The following is a 19,828-nucleotide window of genomic DNA, read 5'->3' on the forward strand; positions in this document are numbered from 1 at the left end:
AATATAATAACCTTAAAAGTCAGTTTAATTAAGGGAAAACGACTTACCAGGGTAATTATTTTTGTCGTTTTATTTATATTTCTGTAATTTTTTTATACACATTTGACAATTTAATTTGTTAAATGTTCACATATTATTGGTAACAATGGTAACATGTGAATACATTTAACAAGTTAAATGTTCAAATGTGTAAAAAAACAGAAATTAGCAAAATGTGAAAAAAATAATAATAATAGCGAACAATTAATTATCCTGATAAATCATTTTCTCACTTTTAATAGGGATTTTTATTTTTCGTATTTGTTTGTATTATTTTTCCGAACATTATTTTTAAAGTATCCATAATGATTTTGTTATTTATCCCATTTATAGTCTTTTGATTTGACAAATCAATTTTCTACTAATTTATTTTTAGCAAAAACTTATTATCATAAATAGTAATTAAATATTAATCAATTTTAAACTTTACTTTTTAATTAATAAATATTTTTTTGTGAAATATTTTATATAGCCTCTTATATATTTTTTGTTTTGTTTTTAAGCATATACAATATCTTTAAAGTAAATAGTATCTAACAATAAAATTAAATAAACTAAATATGTAATAATAATTATGGAAGGTCTTTTTAAAATAATAAAAAGAAAATATTAAATATCAAATAAATAAAAAAATCTATATAATGTAAATGTTTTAAAATTATTACAACTTTTTTATACTTTTTAATTTGAAGTTTATAAACTTTTTAATTTTTTTAATACAACGTTCTAAACAAGTGTTTAACGAAAGTATTTTTAAATGTTATAGAAAAGTATTAGATTGTCATACAAAATCTATGAAACACTTTAAAAATGTTGTAAAAGAAAATTTAGAAATAGTTGTATGAAAATTATAAAACAATTGTATGAAAATGTAAAAAAAATAAATAAATAAATAAAGAAAATAAATTGTAAGAAAATTTTAAAACATTTAGAAAATATTTGGTTGAAAAGCACGAGTGTGAAAATTATATGAAAGTATAAAAAAAGTTTAAAATATATATATATATATATATATATATATATAAGCAAAGTTTAAAACATTGTATTAGAAAAAACTATAGAAAAAAATATCATAAAAATGTTATTATAAATTATAAAGTCTTAAGAAATTTATAAAAAAAAATGTTCACATTTAGGCAAAAAAATTTTTGTGTACATTTAACTATTTAACTTGTTCAATGTGTTCACATATTACAATTGCTACATGAGATAGCAGGTGACAATGATAATAAGTGAAGAAATTTAACAAGTTAAATAGTCAAATATATACAAAAAAAAGTTGTTTATACGTGAACAAGACGAAAAGGTAATTACCTTTATAAGTCATTTTCCCTAATACTAATATTTCATAGAAATATATAATAAAGATAAGTATATTTTGCAATGGATTTGACAGAGGTGGCAATTGGGTCGGGGTTGGGCACGGGTCAAGGCTTGACAGATTAATAGGTCAGAATACATCAACCCAACCTAACCCATATTTGTATCCTGGTTGGCGGGTGTAACATCCCGAGATTTTGTGGGTATTTCTGAACCCTTTTTTTTATTATTATTTTGTCATATAGATCTTGCCTGGTTGGCGGGTGTAACATCCCGAGCTTCAAACTTTATGCTTGTATGATATAGATCTTGCCATTCTAGCTTTAAGGAACCATTTCTTGTCCCAAAATCCCCAAGTTGGTGCATAATATGATTTGGACGAAATAAGATGTCCTTTCGGACCCTAGAAAGGGTTCTAAGTGATAAAAATGATGTCCCAATGGCTTAGGATGTCCCATGCATGTAGTAGAAAGTTCTTAATGGATTAAGACCATGTATTAAGAGCTTTCTGGACGTCCAAAGTCTTAAAGTTCGAGACTTTATGGTTCTAAGACACTTTTGGTCGATGGATCTGAAATATGGGCTTAAGTGCTTAAGCGATTAAGCACATATTAGAGTTTTGGCAAAACCTCGCGTACGCCCCGCGTAGTTTCTGTACGCCCAGCGTACTGAGTTAACCACCCCGATGGTGGTCAACGCAAAATGGAAGTACGCCCAGCTTACCAGAGGAGTACGCCCCGCGTACGGTCTCTGTTGGACTTTTGCGATTTGGGCTTCGAGATTGGGCCGCCTTTGGACTAGTTGGACTTGGGCCTTGATGGGCTCTCTGGATAAGAGTGCTTTGGGCCAGTTTTGGTAGTGAGTATTTGAATGAGGCCCAATTAGGGATTTGGGCCCAATTTGGAAAATTGGGCCAATGATGGGCCTTGTATATGTGGACTTGTGGATCATGGATTTGGTATTGGGACTTGGCCCAAATTAGGGAAAAGGCAAAATGGACTATAACTAGTTGTAGGACTCTTGGTCAAGATTGATATTCCCATTTATTGACTTAATATTCTTTATGTGGATAGTTCGGGATTTTTGGTGAGTCAGCGATTCGGGAGTTCGATTCATCAGTTGAGATCGACATTGCGAGGTGAGTTATCCTCGCTATACTAAGGTGTCTAAGGCACCAAGGCCGGCCCATTGGATTTGATATCCCAGTAGTTGATGACGTGTTGAGTATGAGATAGTTATACATGCTAGTTTGTTATGCCAGTTAGCTAGATTTGTAAGACTACCTGTGTTACTATTTGATTATCTGTATGTCGAATTAGCTGTATATGAAGACATGTTGTGTGGATAGGGTTGAGGTTGCACTGTCTCGTGCAGTGACCAACAAACCCTGGAGTATCCCAGATATGAGCTGAGGGTCAGGAAGGCATACCAGACTCATACTGAGGACTCATTAGCATACCAGATACAAGCTGAGGACCAAGTGGTATGCCAGACTCGTACTGAGGGCAGATCAATTATGTTTCAGTTTTAGGACTAAAGGGGGCAAGCCAGTCATAAGTTGTGGGCTCGAAAGCAAACCAGATTTATGTTGTGGGCTCGGAGGCAAGCCAGATGTGAGTTGTGGGCCCGGAAGGCAAGCCAGACTCACACTGTAGGCCCAGGGGGTAATCCAGTCTGTAGAGATGTGGACCCATTACATGCTGTTATTATGTGTACTGTTTCTTATGTATCGGTATATTGGGGGAACTCACTAAGCTTCGGGCTTACAGTTTTAGTTTTTGTTTCAGGTACCTCCGATGATCGCGGGAAGGCAAAGGCGTGATCGTACAGCTCCTCACATTTTATGACTATGTTTCTGGGATACTGTGATATAGAATTATTTTGAAAACAAATTTGTAATAACTGTTGGTTTCTAAATTTTTTAAAAAGTTTAAATTTGGCATGATTTTTATGGATGTTACAAGTTGGTATTAGAGCTTGGTTTGAGTGAATTGGAGGAACACTCATGTGAATCCAGTCTGAAACTAAGGAAAATATTTTCAAAATGATTTTTTTTAAAATGGTTTTCAAAATAAGAAAAAGAGGATGCAGAGGGTACGATCAGCCGGAGCCAGAAAGTAGACCCCAAAATACCATGTAGTTATTTGTTTATGTGATATGTTGCTAGTACTAGGCTAGGGATCTTTAGGAACTGCATGATAGAATTGCTTGATTGTATGATGCCTGATAGCCTAGGGTTTTCCTTATATGAAATTGACATCGTTACTGTAGTTGCTAGTGTATGCATCACAGCCATACATAATTAAGATCTTATAGCCTGAGAATGTTTGGTTTGGCCTTATTTCCTGTTCTTGTCTGATGAAGGGCTTAGGGTAGGATCAGGTATTCGAAAGTCTATAGGGTCCAATGTTATGTATGACTAGCATACACTAATGCTGCAGGGTTGGTGGAAGTTTCATGGATGGTTGAGTTGTGCGAGGTCAGTAGACCAGTCATGAGATAGTTAGCTTTCCTCTAGGAGTGAGGATTGAGCGATCACCATGCATATGTATGTTGTTAGGGCGTTGTGATGATACTTGAGACAAATATGGGTAGGTGTGGAAGGTAGTATGGGCCCGTACTACTGAAAGCATAGGATCCATACGCGTAGCAAGGAAGTCACAATCCCTAGGGTTTGGTTGGGAGTTGATTCCCTGTTAATTATGCAGATTATCTGATACCTTCCTGGTTTATTTTCAGAATGGTGGTTACGAGGCGTTTTGTGACCGGATCTGGATCGGGATCAGGGCAGGACGATCAGGGTGCTCCGATAGAGCCCGAGATTATCGGCCAGGGTGGGCCATCGTTAATAGAGGATCGTGTCAGGGAGATCATCCGTGATGAGGTGGTCGGGATTGTCCGGGATCAGATTCCGGAGATGTTTGGGTCTATTAAGACCGCCATGATGGATTATTTTGATGACAGATGTGCAGCCCTAGCTGAGACGGCTGCCACATCAGCTACAACAGCTGTAACAGTGGCAGGGGGAGGAGTTGGCCGAGCTGTTCAGTACCGGGACTTCGATAAAATGAAGCCCCTGACATTTGATGGTACTCAGGATCTGATCAGAGCCATGAGGTGGATGTCTGATGTGGAGGGCTGTTGCTTCACGTGCTCATGTCCTACTGACCAGAAGGTCAGATGTGCCCTGAACCTGCTGAGATCCGGGGCAAAGGACTGGTGGAGGCTGCTGACTGGGTCTTATTGTCGAGCGGGAGCAGCTAGCTCAGGAGTTTTTGGATTTGCGGCAGGAGGGTGAGACCGTGACTGAGATTACCCGTATGTTCACGGAGAGGGCGATGTTTTGCCCGGATTTTGCTTCCGAGTAGGCTCAGATGACACGTTATCTGAGCATGCTCAAGACTGACATCCGACAGTTTGTTGCTACCCAACAATGTGACACTTTGCTGGATTTACAGGAGGCCGCCAGGTGGCGTGAGCTGGAGATTGAATTACAGTTACGAGAGCAGAGGCGGGCCCCGGCGCAGTCACAGCCGGCGCCGAAGCGGTCCAAGAGCGCTGATACTAGGACCGGAGGTCAGAGCGATCGCACTTGTGGAAAGTGCGGAAAGGGTCATTCTAGAGTTTGTCGAACAGGTAGTGGGTGTGACAAGTGTGGCAAGGAGGGGCATTATGTGAAGGATTCTCGCTAGCCCGCCCCAGTTCCGAGTGTGAGGTTATGTTACCACTGTGAGCAGATTGGCCATGTGAAGGCCAACTGCCCGTTGCTCACCGCTAAGCCGGCGCAGGCTCCCGCACCAGCTACACTGAGGATCACTGACAAGGGTCAGGGTTGAGCAGCGCCGCTGAGGGCCCAGGGACACGCCTTCCAGCTTACAGCCGAGGAGGCCAGAGCAGCACCGGATGTGGTTGCTGGTATGTTTCTATCCCTTATCTTACTGATTATATCTGTTTATTGCTTATATGTTTGTACCTGTGATTAGGTACGTTTTTAGTGAACTCCTTACCTGCTTTGGTATTATTTGACTTAGGGGCGAGTCGGTCATTTGTTTCTAAGACTTTCAGTAGGGAGTTCGGGTTGCCAGTGGGAGAGTTAGAGTGTCCGTTGCGAGTCTCCATCGCCAACGAACACGGGGTTTCTGCTTCTTTGGTCTATCGGGGTTGCGTATTAGAGATTTTCGGAGTATCTTTTCCGATAGACCTGATTCCGATTCCCATGGAGGATGTATGTGTGATTGTGGGTATGGACTGGCTTAGTCGCTTTGGGGCTATGATCGATTGCGAGGGTCAGCAAGTGGTGGTTTGAACCCCAACTGGGGGAGAACTGATTGTCTATGAAGAGGGTACCAGATTGGGATCAGGGTTTTGTTCAGCTGCCAGGGCTCGACAGTACATTCAGCATGGGTGTGCGGGTTATCTAGCGTATGTGGTAGATACGCGGGCCAGAGATCAGGTTTCAGTTTCAGAGGTTCCGGTGGTCAGGGAGTTTGCTGATGTGTTCCCGGAGGAGTTACCCGAAGTGCCTCCGGAGAAGCAGGTCGAGTTTAGGATCGACCTAGTGCCCGATGCGGCCCCTATCGCCAAGGCGTCGTACCGGTTGGCACCACCAGAGATGCAGGAGCTGTCATCACAGCTGCAGGAACTGCTGGGAAAGCAGCTCATTCATCCGAATAGTTCCCCGTGGGGAGCCCCGATACTCTTCGTCCGGAAGAAGGATGGTTCACACCGGATGTACATCGACCACCGGGAGTTGAACAAGTTGACGATGAAGAACCGTTATCCACTCTCGAGGATAGACTATTTATTTGATTAGTTTCAGGGTGCATCTTGGTTTTCCAAGATAGACTTGAGGTCTGTGTATCATCAGGTCAGGGTCAGAGAGGAGGACGTGGAGAAGACCGTGTTCCAGACTTGTTATGGACATTACGAGTTCGTGGTGATGCCATTTGGGCTCACCAACGCGCCAACAGTATTTATGGATCTGATGAATCGGGTCTGTAGACCGATGCTTGATCGTTCGGTCATCGTGTTTATAGATGATATCTTGGTATACTCCAAGACCCGAGAGCAGCACGAGGAACATCTTCGGGAATTATTGGGAGTTCTGAGGCGAGAACGGATTTATGCCAAGTTCTCGAAATGCGAGTTTTGGTTACAAGAGGTTCAGTTCTTGGGACATCTCGTTAACCAGGAGGGGATTTTGGTCGATCCGGCCAAAATCGAGGCGGTTATGCACTGGGAGGTTCCAAAATCTCCCTCAGACGTCAGGATCTTTTTGGGATTGGTAGGGTACTACCGGAGATTCATATAGGATTTCTCCAAGATTGCAGTACCCCTCACTCATCTGACGAGGAAGGGGGTGGATTTCCGGTGGGGCCCTGAGCAACAGAGGGCGTTTGAGACCCTCAGACAGCGGTTGTGCGAGGCTCCAGTCTTGATCCTCCCCGAGGTAGTGGAGGATTTTGTGGTTTACTGTGATGCATCCATCACAGGCCTGGGAGCGGTCCTCATGCAGAGAGGACGGGTGATAGCCTACGCATCTCGGCAGCTGAAGCCGCACAAGGCGAGATACCCTAATCATGATCTGGAGTTGGGAGCAGTGGTATTCGCTCTAAAGATTTGGAGACATTATCTCTATGGGGTCCGCTGTACCATTTACACGGACCACAAGAGCCTGAGTCACATCATGGATCAGCCGAACCTGAACATGAGACAGCGCAGGTGGCTGGATGTAGTCAAGGACTACGACTGTGAGATCCTTTACCACCCAGGTAAAGCGAACGTGGTTGCGAACGCTCTGAGCCGCAAGTCAGCTGGATCTTCCACTCCGACAATATGTATGAGGATATCACTGGATTATCCACTTGTGGGCTTGATCACGGAAGCCCAGGCAGAGGGCATGCATCAGGAGAATTGGAAGCTGGAGAGGATTGGGGTGAGAACACCCGGTTTGTTCAGGATAGCCGGGGATTATTGACCCGATGCGGTCGGGTGTGGGTTCAGATGTCTGGTGGGGTCAGACAGATGGTTATGGAGGAGGCTCATAAGTCTCACATCTATATTCACCCGGGGGCCACTAAGATGTACCGGGATTTGAGTTTGAGCTACTGGTGGCCGTGCATGAAGCGAGAAATCGCTTGGTACGTCGAGAGGTGATTGACCTGCAGGATGGTCAAGGCCGAGCATCAGAGTCCATATGGAAAGCTACAACCTCTAGATATTCCCATGTGGAAATGGGAACATATCACGATGGAATTCATTACCAAGTTTCCGAGGACGGTGAAGGGATTTGATGCTATATGGGTCATCGTGGATCGATTGACCTAGAGTGCCCATTTCCTGGCCATACGGGAGAGCTCATCGGCCGAGAAGTTGGCCGACGTGTATGTCCGCAAGATCATTGCTCACAACGGCGTTCCGGTCTCTATTGTTTCCGACCGTGATGTTAGGTTCACCTCCCGCTTCTGGCAGAAGTTCAACGAGGAACTAGGCACGCGGATGCACTTTAGTACATCTTATGATCCGCAGACCGATAGACAGAGTAAGCGAACCATACCGACCCTCGAGGACATGCTAAGGGCTTGTGTCATCGATTTCGGTGGGAGCTGGGATTCCAATCTACCCCTTGCAGAGTTCGCCTACAACAACAGCTATCATTCCAGCATTGGTGCCCCACCCTTTGAGATTTGTACGGGCGGAGATGTCGCACCCCGGTCTGTTGGGGTGAGGTTGGTCACAAAGTGATGGGACGAACAGAGGTAGTTTTTCAAACTACCGAGAAGATTCAACAGATTAGAGAGCGACTGCAGACCGCTCAGGGTCGGCAGAAGAGTTACGCCGACAAACACTGATCTGAGTTGGAGTTCCAGGTAGGTGACATGGTATTACTGAAGGTTTCACCCTGGAAGGGTGTGATTCGCTTCAGAAAGAGGGGAAAGTTGGGTCCCCGATACATTGGACCATTTCAGGTTATTGCCAGGGTTGGAAAGGTTGCATACAGACTGGATCTTCCTGAGGAGCTCCGTCAGATACACAACACTTTCCATGTTTCCCAGTTACGGAAGTGCATATTGGACGAGGATGCGGTAGTGTCGTTGGATGATGTTTAGGTTGACGAGTGCCTGAACTATGTGGAGCAGCCGGTGGCTATTTTGGAAAGGAAGGTAAAGGTTCTGCGCAACAAGGAGATACCTCTGGTAAAGGTGTAGTGGCGACATCGGAGGGGATCTGAGTGGACATGGGAGCCAGAGTCTGAAATGCGGGAGCATTACCCGGATCTGTTTACCACCGCAGACTTCGAGGACGAAGTCTAGGTCAAGTGGGGGAGAATTGTAACATCCTGAGATTTTGCAGGTATTTCCGAACCCTCTCTTCTATTATTATTTTGTCATTTGTAGTCCCTGGGGTTAGAAGAGTCGACCCATGAGAAGCCTAAGGGCTAAAGTTGCAACTTTGAGAATAAGGCTAGTTCGCTAAGCGTACATAAGGTACGCTAAGCGTACTAGGCGTGCCTTAGTACGCCGAGCGTACACTTGTGTACGCTAAGCGTACTCACGTCAGGAGGAAACCCTAATATTTAGGGTTTGAGTGCTATATAAACATCCTTATGAGCTCATAACCCTTCCTTACCTCAGCCTCCACAGTTTAGAGTCGTTTTCCCCAAACCCTAATCCTTTCTTTGAGTGTGTAAGCTTATAGAGTGTGTTTTGAGTAGTTGGAGAAGAAGGTGTTGCATCAAGAAGTTGGAGAAGGAGAACAAGCTTGTAGATCTGAAGTTGTTTTGTGCCCTAGAATCTCCATAAGGTAAAAAGCTTCAAACTTTATGCTTGTATGATATAGATCTTGCCATGCTAGCTTTAAGGAACCATTTCTTGTCCCAAAATCCCCAAGTTGGTGCATAATATGATTTGGACGAAATAAGATGTCATTTCGGACCCTAGAAAGGGTTCTAAGTGATAAAAATGATGTCCCAATGGCTTAGGATGTCCCATGCATGTAGTAGAAAGTTCTTAATGGATTAAGACCATGTATTAAGAGCTTTCTGGACGGCCAAAGTCTTAAAGTTCGAGACTTTATGGTTCTAAGACACTTTTGGTCGATGGATCTGAAATATGGGCTTAAGTGCTTAAGCCATTAAGCACTTATTAGAGTTTTGGAAAAACCTCGCGTACGTCCCGCGTAGTTTCTGTATGCTCAGCGTACCGAGTCAACCACCCCGATGGTGGTCAACGAAAAATGGAAGTAAGTCCAGCGTACCAGATGAGTACGCCCCGCGTACGCTCTCTGTTGGACTTTTGCGATTTGGGCTTCGACGTTGGGCCGCCTTTGAACTAGTTGGACTTAGGCCTTGATGGGCTCTCTGGATAAGAGTATTTGGGCCAATTTTGGTAGTGAGTCTTTGAATGAGGCCCAATTAGGGAGTTGGGCCCAATTTGGAAAATTAGGCCAATGATGGGCCTTGTATATGTGGACTTGTGGATCATGGATTTGGTATTGGTCCATGGCCCAAATTAGGGGAAAAGGCAAAATGGACTATAATTAGTTGTAGGACTCTTGGTCAAGATTGATATTCCCATTTATTGACTTAATATTCGTTATTTGGATAGTTCGGGATTTTAGGTGAGTCAGCGATTCGGGAGTTCGATTCATCAGTTGAGATCGACATTGCGAGGTGAGTTATCCTCACTATACTAAGGGGTATAAGGCATCAAGGCCGGCCCATTGGATTTGATTTCCCAGTAGTTGATGACGTGTTGAGTATGAGATAGTTATACATGCCAGTTTGCTATGCCAGTTAGGTAGATCTGTAGGACTACCTGTGTTACTGTTTTATTATCTGTATGTGCAATTAGCTATATATGTAGACATGTTGTGTGGGTAGGGTTGAGGTTGCACTGTCTTGTGTAGTGGCCAACAAACCCTGGAGTATGCCAGATATGAGCTGAGGGTCGGGAAGGCATACCAGACTCATACTGAGGACTCACTAGCATACCAGATACGAGATGAGGACCAACTGGTATGCCAGACTTGTACTGAGGGCAGATCAATTATGTTTTAGTTTTAGGACTAAAGGGGGCAAGCCAGTCATAAGTTGTGGGCTCAAAAGCAAACAAGACATATGTTGTGGGCTCAGAGGCAAGCCAAATGTGAGATGTGGGCCCGGAAGGCAAGCCATACTCACACTGTGGGCCCAGGGGGTAATCCAGTCTGTAGAGCTGTGGATCCATTACATGCTGTTATTATGTGTACTGTTTGTTATGTATCGGAATATTGAGGGAACTCACTAAGCTTCGGGCTTACAATTTCAGTTTTTCGTTTCAGGTACCTCAGATGATCGCGGGAAGGCAAAGGCGTGATCGTACAACTCCTCGCATTTTATGACTATGTTTATGGGATACTGTGATATAGAACTATTTTGAAAACAAATTTGTTATAACTGTTGGTTTCTAAATGTTTTAAAAAGTTTAAATTTGGCATAATTTTTATGGATGTTATAGCGGGTTTATGGGTCAAAAACATCAAGCCAACCCGACCCACATAACTCATTTAGTTATACATGTGGTTGGGATTATAAGTAGGTTTCACCAGTAATTGTGGTTTAGGGATAGAACGACAAGCGGTGGTGGGCTAGTGAAGTGCAGGTGTACCTGCGGTTATCGACTTTACGTCAGTGAATTGGTTGTGTGCGACGTCGAAGGGAGGTGGTACTGGTGGGTGAACGACGACGAGGTAGTAAGGCGAGGGAGATAAGCAGTGTGTGGTCTTTTAGAGTAACAAGGAGTCAAAGTTTGAGTAGGGCACGCTGTACTCATAAGTCATAATTCATAAATAAATGTATTTTACAAAAACAATAATAATACATATTGACGGGTTAACCCAAGAACCCAAACACATAATCCAACCCGATCCATGAAATAAACAAATTGACTATTCAAAAATCTCAACCCAATCCCGTTTATTTTCGTATCAGGTTACGGGCTGCCCTAAGCATTTGAATGTAAACCTTACAAGATAAAGGAAATTTAGTCTCGAACACATTGATCATTTTAGTTAAAGATAACTTTGTTTATAGAGTAAACTTCATAAATGGTCGTTGTGGTTTCTAGAAATCTGGTATATAGTCCTTAAGCTCAAAAAATCTCATAGATAATCCATGTGGTTTCAAAACTTTTAACAACTAATCCTTTTCGGTTAGTTTCGTTGTAGATGTATTCCATTTTTGAAATTAAAATGACCTTTTTACCCTTTACATATTTATTTTTCATTTTTAATTATTTCCTTTTAATATTCTATTATTACTAAATAGTAAATACATGGCCCATAAATCTCTCTCTCTCTCTCTCTCTCTCTCTCTCTCTCTCTTACACACACATACACTCTCCATTTCACAACCCCCTTCCATTTCCTGATGAAGCTCCAACATAAAAGCTTCGATAGAAATTACCCAAAATCCCACATTTCATGTCCAGGAGCTATGATGGGTTTCTAAAACCCTTAGGTCCGACGAGAAATGTGTTTGAAACCGTTATGTCTGACGAGAAAGGTAGCAACTTCGGTGTTTGGGAGGGTTTTGTGGTTATTTTGAATCTATCAAGATTCAACCACCGTTGATCTCTCAAGATTCAAACCCGGTAAACCCTAATGCAATATCAAATCAATTTCGAATCTGAAATCGATTTTAAGGGTGAAATCGAACCATGAATGTCTTTTGCTTATCTCAGATGGCTCGATTAACAGGTGTGTGTGTGTGTGTGCGTTTTCGATCGTAGCTTTCAAGGATCCTCTTCTTTTCATTTGTTTCAAAAATCTTGTGAGTTTGTGTTTTAGAGGTTTTCAAATTCATTCGTTTCAGAAGAATTCAACCACGTGAGAAATGTCATGCTCTCTTTGTTTTGTGTTCTTGTTCTTCATGCCTTTTGATCTTTGTTTAAATCAATAAGTGCCCTTTGATTTTTCTCCGACTAGAATGATTCTATAGCTACATTTGGTCAGCTTTGGTGAGGTTGTGGAGGTCAATGATACAACGATCCTTGTAGCATATTTTCTGATGAAGTTAATGTGATAAAAGGAAATATGTGTGTATGTGTGTTTGGAGGAGACGAAGAATAGAAGGAGGAGAAACGCTTGTGCACTCTTGAAGGAGATTGAAGGGATCGAGAGATCTGCTCATTTTGTAAAATAATTGTGTGATTCATTATAGTTTCAATTGGCATAAGAATCATAATCAGAGGTGAGATGGATAGTGGAAGTAGTGGAGATGGTGTCGGGAGCAATTAAGAAAGGTCTCGATCCAATTTTGACTTTTTCAGTCAAACATTGTTCATTCATCCATCCATACAAGATCTGCGGAGAGATAGATAGATAGATAGATAGATAGGTAGATAGATAGATAGATATATAGATAGATACATAGAGAGAGAGAGAGAGAGAGAGATGTGGGCCCAAGTGGGGTTATTTATTTTTTTTCCTTTTTCTTTAATAGTTTTAAATAAAATTAATTATAAAAAGAAATTAAAAGGGTATAAAATGTTGGAGGAATTAGGGTTTATGTTGGAGATCTGTATACCCCTTGGATCGTGTGAACACTTTACAAACTGATATATCTACCCTATGTCTGGGTTACAAGAAATTCAGCCGAGGATAATCCAAGAGGACACTTACGAATCTAGGTACAGAAATCGTAAGCGAAATTGCTAGAAGGATTCTATGTTCGTTTGAAGAAAAGAGAGCTAATGATCGTGTATCTATTCTCAAAGATAAGAGCCCTTTATATAATAAACGAGATTAGGGTTTGCCTCTTAGAGTTGTCCGTCATGGGTTGCTTTGGAAGCAAGTCGAGGAAATCCAGAATTTAATGAGGATTTAGGGTTTCCAAAACTAACGAATTTCGTTAGTTTTACCATAATCACCCTCAAGAATTCGATTTTCCCACTATGTTCCGATATGTAAAATTCGGAGAGTTTTTCAGCCAGGGGGCAAATCCCCTTGGAACCCGCTAGGGGCGCTTCCCCTTTGGAAACTCAGACCCAGGGGCGCTGCCCTCGGACCCCCGACATATCGTCGAATCGGCTTCTAATTCGATCTTATACATGTGTGCACTCCGCACAAACTCATACATATATTAGAGTACAAATTATGAAGTCTCTTAGCTACATGTTAGTTCCAATTACATAAAATGACATAGTGACACTAAAATTACCAAAATAAAAGTCATTTTAGGTGGGTGAGGGACTAATTGTTAAAGTTTTGAAACCACATGGATTATCTATGAGGGTTTTTAAACTTATGGGCGGAGGATATTAAGGGCTAGGGGGCTGTCCCCCCCCCCCCCCCCCCCTGTTTTTTCTGCTTATAACTAGTTTTACCCACTATATCTTATATATATTAGACATGAAAATATAAAATTTAGGCTTTGGCCCCTGCTGTTTTTTTTTAAAACTATAGTTTTAGTTTCCGCCCCCCAAATAATTTGTTCAAGCTCCACCACTGTTTAAACTTAAGGACTTTATGCCAGATTTCTGGAAACTACATGGACCATTTATGAAGTTTACTCTTGTTTATATTATTAATATTTTTCTCAAATAGATGATAAAAAAAATACCAGGTTGATATTCAACTTTACGGGTATAACGATTTTTCACGAACTAAAATAAACAAACGTAAAAATAAAAAATAAATTATGATAACCGAATATCGTCATTCTAATGAATATCTAAATGAAAAATAGACACAAATGGTCTTTGGTCATGCGGGTGCAGAAGTTGATAGAAGTTGATAGATACGGACTCCTCAACTTTTGGGGAAAGGTTTAAGTGATATAGATCTAAGGGGGTGTTTAGGATTGTTTTTGAACATCAAAAGTTCTTTTGGTAGAAGGACTTTTTATAGAAAGAATTTATGCAAAAGATGATATTTAAAATGTGTTTATTAATAAAATGACTTTTTGTCTAATTTTACATGTAAAGTCCCAAAAAGTCACAAAAAGTCATAAAATATGACTTTTTGAAACCCCTATTTTTCTTGTTTGCAAAAAATCATTTGAAAAGAATTTTTTTATTATCCAAACAACTTGCCCTTTTTTTTTTTACTTTTTAAAAAAGTTAAAAGTTAAAAAACTATTCTAAAATCAATGTCAAACACCCTCTAAAACTAAAATAGTAATAATAACAACAAATAACTAAAAGAAAATTAGATGTTATAATAAACAAGTTAATAGAAATACCAACTATTTCTTATACCTGATCGATTAACTTTTGGTTAAATTAAAATGAACTTAATTGATAGCACTAAAAACTAAATCAAATATTATACTTAAATCCAGATAAGGAAGATGATACTTGTCTATTTATCAACCTGGAAACAGTGATCGAGTCTCTAAAGGGCCCTCCAGATATTTTTTGCTTTGCTGGTGAAAGGTATGGGAATGGGATCACCCACCCTCACATACATCACATCCTCACTTTTTGTTTTTAATAATACAAATATTCGTTTTTGAATGATTAAATATAACAGATTTTAGTCATTTTACTGCTGCAATTTCCGACGGATCCGCTAGAAAAAAAAGTATGGATAAAACTTTTGCATAATATGTATAATTGACGAAATAAATATATTTCATGAGTAATTAAGATATGCAAAAAATGGAGAAAATAAAACGTTTGCACATTGAAAAACGCGTTCGGGTCAGTAATCCGTCGGTATGCCGACTATTATCGATGAAATGTGAAATTGTCACTAATCCGTTGGTTCGTCGTTAATTACTGAAAAATTAGTAACGGTTAGATTTTATTTTATTTTATTTTTACAACGTTACCACGAAATATTACATCTGTACTGCGAAATATGATAACAGTATTGTGACATATGATAGTTGTACGGCAAAAAATGACAGCCATACTACCAAATATGACGATGTAATGTGAAAATCAAATACATTTTTTAAAAGTTGTATATTAAACAGAATATGGATTTCTTTACTATAGATCAGACACCTTCATTTTTCCTGTCACAAAGGTCAAAGAATGAGTTCATTATAAAATGAAATATTCGTTTTTACTAGTATTGGAGGATCATGGGAGACAATATATAGTGAAACACAATATGTTAGGTCAGTAGTTAAGAATATGGTATATATTTGCTGACAAATATATATTTTTTCTTGGGTTGTTAAATTTGGTAAAATTAAAGAGAAGGTTGGATGATAACTGTAATACGAGTTTGTCTTTCTAACATCCTGATTTTCGCTATTTTATAGAGATAGCTGATGAGAGTGTGTGAAACACTTAAAAAACGTTATGTGTAGTGCCACAAATGTTATACATTTGTATCTGATGATGCTCCGGTGGTAGAGGCTCTGATGATGAATTGATTGTAAAAGAAGATCAGGTGAAAAACGCTCTGGTGGAAAAGGAAGAAACAATCAAGTAGGTTTTTTTAATCTTTCACTGTTACATAATATTGTAATCTATATATGAAACACCATTACGACCATATATATTGGTAATTAATGATGTTGGTACACAGGGGCGAATTTACCTTTATACAAAGGGTGTCCATGGACACCCCTAAATTTGAAATTTATTTACAAGATATATCATAAATTTTAGAAGACACCCGTTGGAAAAATAAAATGGACACCCTTTGGATGTAATATGGATGTAATAACACAGAAGATATAACAATAAATTGAATGTTTACATTTTGACAATCGTAATCGATTCTAAATTATTAATGCTTACAAAAAGATCAAAGCATAAATTTAGGAGTTAAACAAACAAAATATTTTTCAAAAATATAATAACAAAATCTTTCAAATATAATATTTTTGGTAGAAATTTACTGAAGGAAAACTAAAAACATAAAAAACAAATTATGATTTTTCTGGATCCGCTGCCAAACCCTTCGTCTTCTCAACACTGAATTTCCGTCGGCCGCAAGCAATTATTTAGTCTCGCCGATGAGCACAGTTGTGGCCCTTTGCGATCTCCGGCGACCGCAATCTTCCTTGAACCGTTGTTGGACTTTTGTTTCAACGTTCTTGACTTCTGGTTCTTCATCTCTGATTTATCAACTGCTACATACGTTCACATTTCTTACCATCTTCGTCTTCAGTTGAAACTTGAAAGGGCTTCTCTTGCACTTGATTTATTTTTTAGGTAAAATTGTTTCTCTTTTTTTAGAACTCTGGTATATTGAATTTAGCTATTTGGTGTGGTGTAAAAGCATCCAACGAGTGTTATGTATATGAAGTATATGAAAAGTCAAAGTCTATAAAACTAGAAAAGTCATACTCTACACCTACAATTACTTTTGTGATGATATATGTCAGGCACTAGTTAGGATTCGAGGACAAGGTTATGATGGAGCTAGTAACATGAGCGGTGCATTTAATGGATTAAAGACACTAATTATGAAAGAAGTGAAATATGCACATTATATTCATTGTTTTGCTCATCAGTTACAGTTAGCACTTGTGTTTGTTGCAAAGAATCATCCTGACATCAATGACTTTTTTGATTTGATTTCTCGTTTGTTAAACATGCTTGGTTCTTCCTATAAACGTCGAGACAACTTAAGAGAGAAACAAGCAACAAAAGTGGTGGAAGCATTGGCTGTAGGTTTCTTTTATTCTATCTTCTTTTTATTTTATGGTGTTTATGTTTTTTTGCTAATTTATTTTTTATGTTAATTTTAGGTGAAATTCAAAGTGGTACAGGTTTGAATCAAGAAGTCGGTATCAAACGACCTTGTGATACTCGTTGGGGTTCTCATTTTGGTTCACTCTTAAATATCAAGAGAACGTATTCTTCAATTTGTGAAGTACTTGAAGACATTAAAGTTAATGGTTACTGTCAAGATCATAGAGGGGAAGTACGTCGTCTCTTGAGGTCATTAAAAACGTTTGATTTTATTTTTTTGCCTACACTTGATGGTTGATATCTTAGGGGTCACAAATGATTTGAACATAACGTTGCAAAAAAAGACCAAAATATTGTAAATGCGATGCATCAAGTGAGATCCTCTAAGGCCAGACTCATACAAATGAGAAATGAAGGATGGGAACTACTTTCAAATGATGTTACTTTGTTCTGTGAAAAATGTGAAATTGATATTTTGAATATGGAAGATCTATATTACAATGGAACAAGTCGTCGCAAAGGTTCACAGGTTAGAAACTATAAAGTTGTTTATTTTTTCAAGTTTCTAAATTAATCATTAACACATTTTTCTATTTAATTCACAGATTAACTACTTACACCACTATAAGATTGATGTATTTATTGCGGCCATAGATATGCAATTTCAAGAGCTTAACAATCGATTTAATGAAGTAAACACATCATTACTTGTTTCTATGGCTTCTTTGTGTCCAAGTAAGTCTTTTCAAGCGTTTAATGTGGATGAACTACTGAAGATGGCTATGTTTTATTCTAACGAGTTCCCAGAACGTGACATTGGAGCACTTAGAGCAAGTCTTCAAAATTATATTGTGGATGTACGTGGAGATGCAAGGTTTAATAACTTGAAGGGAATTGGAAACTTGGCAAAGATGATGGTTGAAACAAACAAGCATACAATATATCCAATGGTATATCTTCTACTAAAATTAGCATTGATATTGCCTGTTGCAACATCCACAGTGGAACGTGCATTTTCTGCGATGAAGTTGATAAAGAACGATTTGCGTAATAAGATGAGTGATCAATTTATGAATGATTGTCTAGTGTCATATATTGAGAAAGATGTGTTAGATGGTATTAGCAACGATGTACTTATAGATTTTTTTAAAAATATGTCAACGCGTCGTGAACAATTGTAAGACATTTGTGAGTATTTTTTAAATTTATTTGGATCTTTCTTATTAAAGTTAATAATATATTTGACTAAGATGATATTATTAACAAATCGACCCGATAACCAAATTTTTTGACTCATTTATTTTATCATTTCGTTTAAGTGGGACACATGTGAGTTTAAATCCTAGATTCGCCACTGTTGGTACACATTAGAATATTGATTACCAAAACCCTTTGTGAGTGATACTAATTTAGCTCCTTACTTGACAAGTGGAATTTTTGCTTAGGGTTATCCGACCTTGAAAATAACAGTTCCGACGATGATTGGTCAGATGATGAATAGACCATTATAGGGCATGTTGTAAGGCGCCGTTTTCCATTAGTTATTTAATAAAGGCATATAGGCATAAATTCAATAAATAAATAAAATTAGTAAGAAGAAGAAGAATAAAATGATGGAGAGTGCTTATAATGAAAATAATTAAATCTTAGGGGCTAAATTGGGGTTTTCAATACTTAAATGTCAAATTTTTGGTCCTAAGGGCCAAATAATTAATTATGGAAAGGTGTGAGGACCAATATGTAATTTACGGACTTAAAACCCAAGTTGGACGAGAGGAAGAGGGCTGATTTGGGCAGCTGCTGCTCCATTTTATTTCCTTGTGGACTTATTCTAGGGTCCAAAGATTTTTTTTTTGAAGCGTGATTGTGTGTGTGAGTGAGGCCGACGACAGCAACAGAAAAGAGAGGGAGAACGAGAAGAGCGTAGGCAGTGAGTAAGATGAATTGAGAAGGAGAAAGGATCGATCAAGAGGGAGTAGTTGACTGTGGTTTTCAATTCCTAGGTAAATCACTTGAATCCTTTTCTTTTCTTTCTTCTTTGGTTCGATTCTTCATCACCAAAAATCGCCATGGCCAGTACCGCCCATTGCTGCTACCATCGACCGCCATTGGCCAACATGTTAGGGTGGCAATGGGTGGTGTATTTTGTTGTTTTAAAAGCCTTGATCTTAGTGAAACCAAAACCCTAGTTTGAGATTTTTACTATTTAGGCATTGAACTTTGGGTTCCTTTGTAAACCTCTTGAATTGGGTTGCAATTGCACCACCAATTGGTATTTTTGTCATAGCATCTTACAATCACTGTTTTGTACTCATTTCCAGCAAAGAAAGTCTTTTTCATAAGTGCTTAATGGGTTAAGATGTCAAATTAAGCCAAAAAGTCAAAGCTGTTATTTTATGTAAAAACCCTATTCTGTCACTGTTTTGTAAAAATTATAGAAAAATCATGGATTGTCGGATTTAGGATCCATCAGTATCCAAAGTTCAGGTTTTGAGTCTACTATGTTCATGATTTTTTCCTTGACCTGATGATAGATTCAACTAGGATGAAAGTTGTCTTTTTCACTGACTGGTTAGAAATTAGCTGCATTGATCCTCTATCTAGTAAAATCCATAGTAAATTGTAAAAAAATCGTATGGACCCTTACAAGTAGTCCCTGGAAAGCTAAAAGACTAAACTTCTGGAATATTGGAAAATATTACACCTTTGGTAGGCTTTGGTGGTGTTAAAGTGATGTTTAATACTGTTGTTTCTGATCAAAATCTGGAAAATAAATCTAGTTGTTTGTCTATATGTTTATGGTTAAGAATAACCATTTTTAATCTTGATTG

The 19,828-nt window shown here is 39.1% G+C and overlaps 1 protein-coding gene across 1 annotated transcript; it reads left to right on the forward strand.

Annotated features, from left to right (window-relative positions):
• The first annotated feature begins 17,400 nt into the window (after nucleotides 1-17,400).
• LOC145131148 (uncharacterized) lies at nucleotides 17,401-18,178 on the forward strand. The gene is made up of 2 exons (XM_079065876.1): nucleotides 17,401-17,526; nucleotides 17,603-18,178. The coding sequence occupies exons 1-2, from the start codon at nucleotides 17,401-17,403 to the stop codon at nucleotides 18,176-18,178; spliced, it is 702 nt and encodes a 233-aa protein (XP_078922002.1).
• Nucleotides 18,179-19,828: the final 1,650 nt, after the last annotated feature.

The sequence above is a fragment of the Lactuca virosa genome, chromosome 8 (genome assembly GCF_052849685.1).
Source record: "Lactuca virosa cultivar CGN04683 chromosome 8, Lactuca_virosa_CGN04683_v6, whole genome shotgun sequence".
Classification (NCBI taxonomy): domain Eukaryota; kingdom Viridiplantae; phylum Streptophyta; class Magnoliopsida; order Asterales; family Asteraceae; genus Lactuca; species Lactuca virosa.

Excerpts from the sequence above, each read along its gene's own strand:
- LOC145131148 (XM_079065876.1), top strand. The coding sequence starts at position 17,401 with ATGAGAAATGAAGGATGGGAACTACTTTCAAATGATGTTACTTTGTTC. Across the intron at positions 17,527-17,602 it reads GTCGTCGCAAAGGTTCACAG|ATTAACTACTTACACCACTA; the intron begins GTTAGAAACTAT and ends TTTAATTCACAG.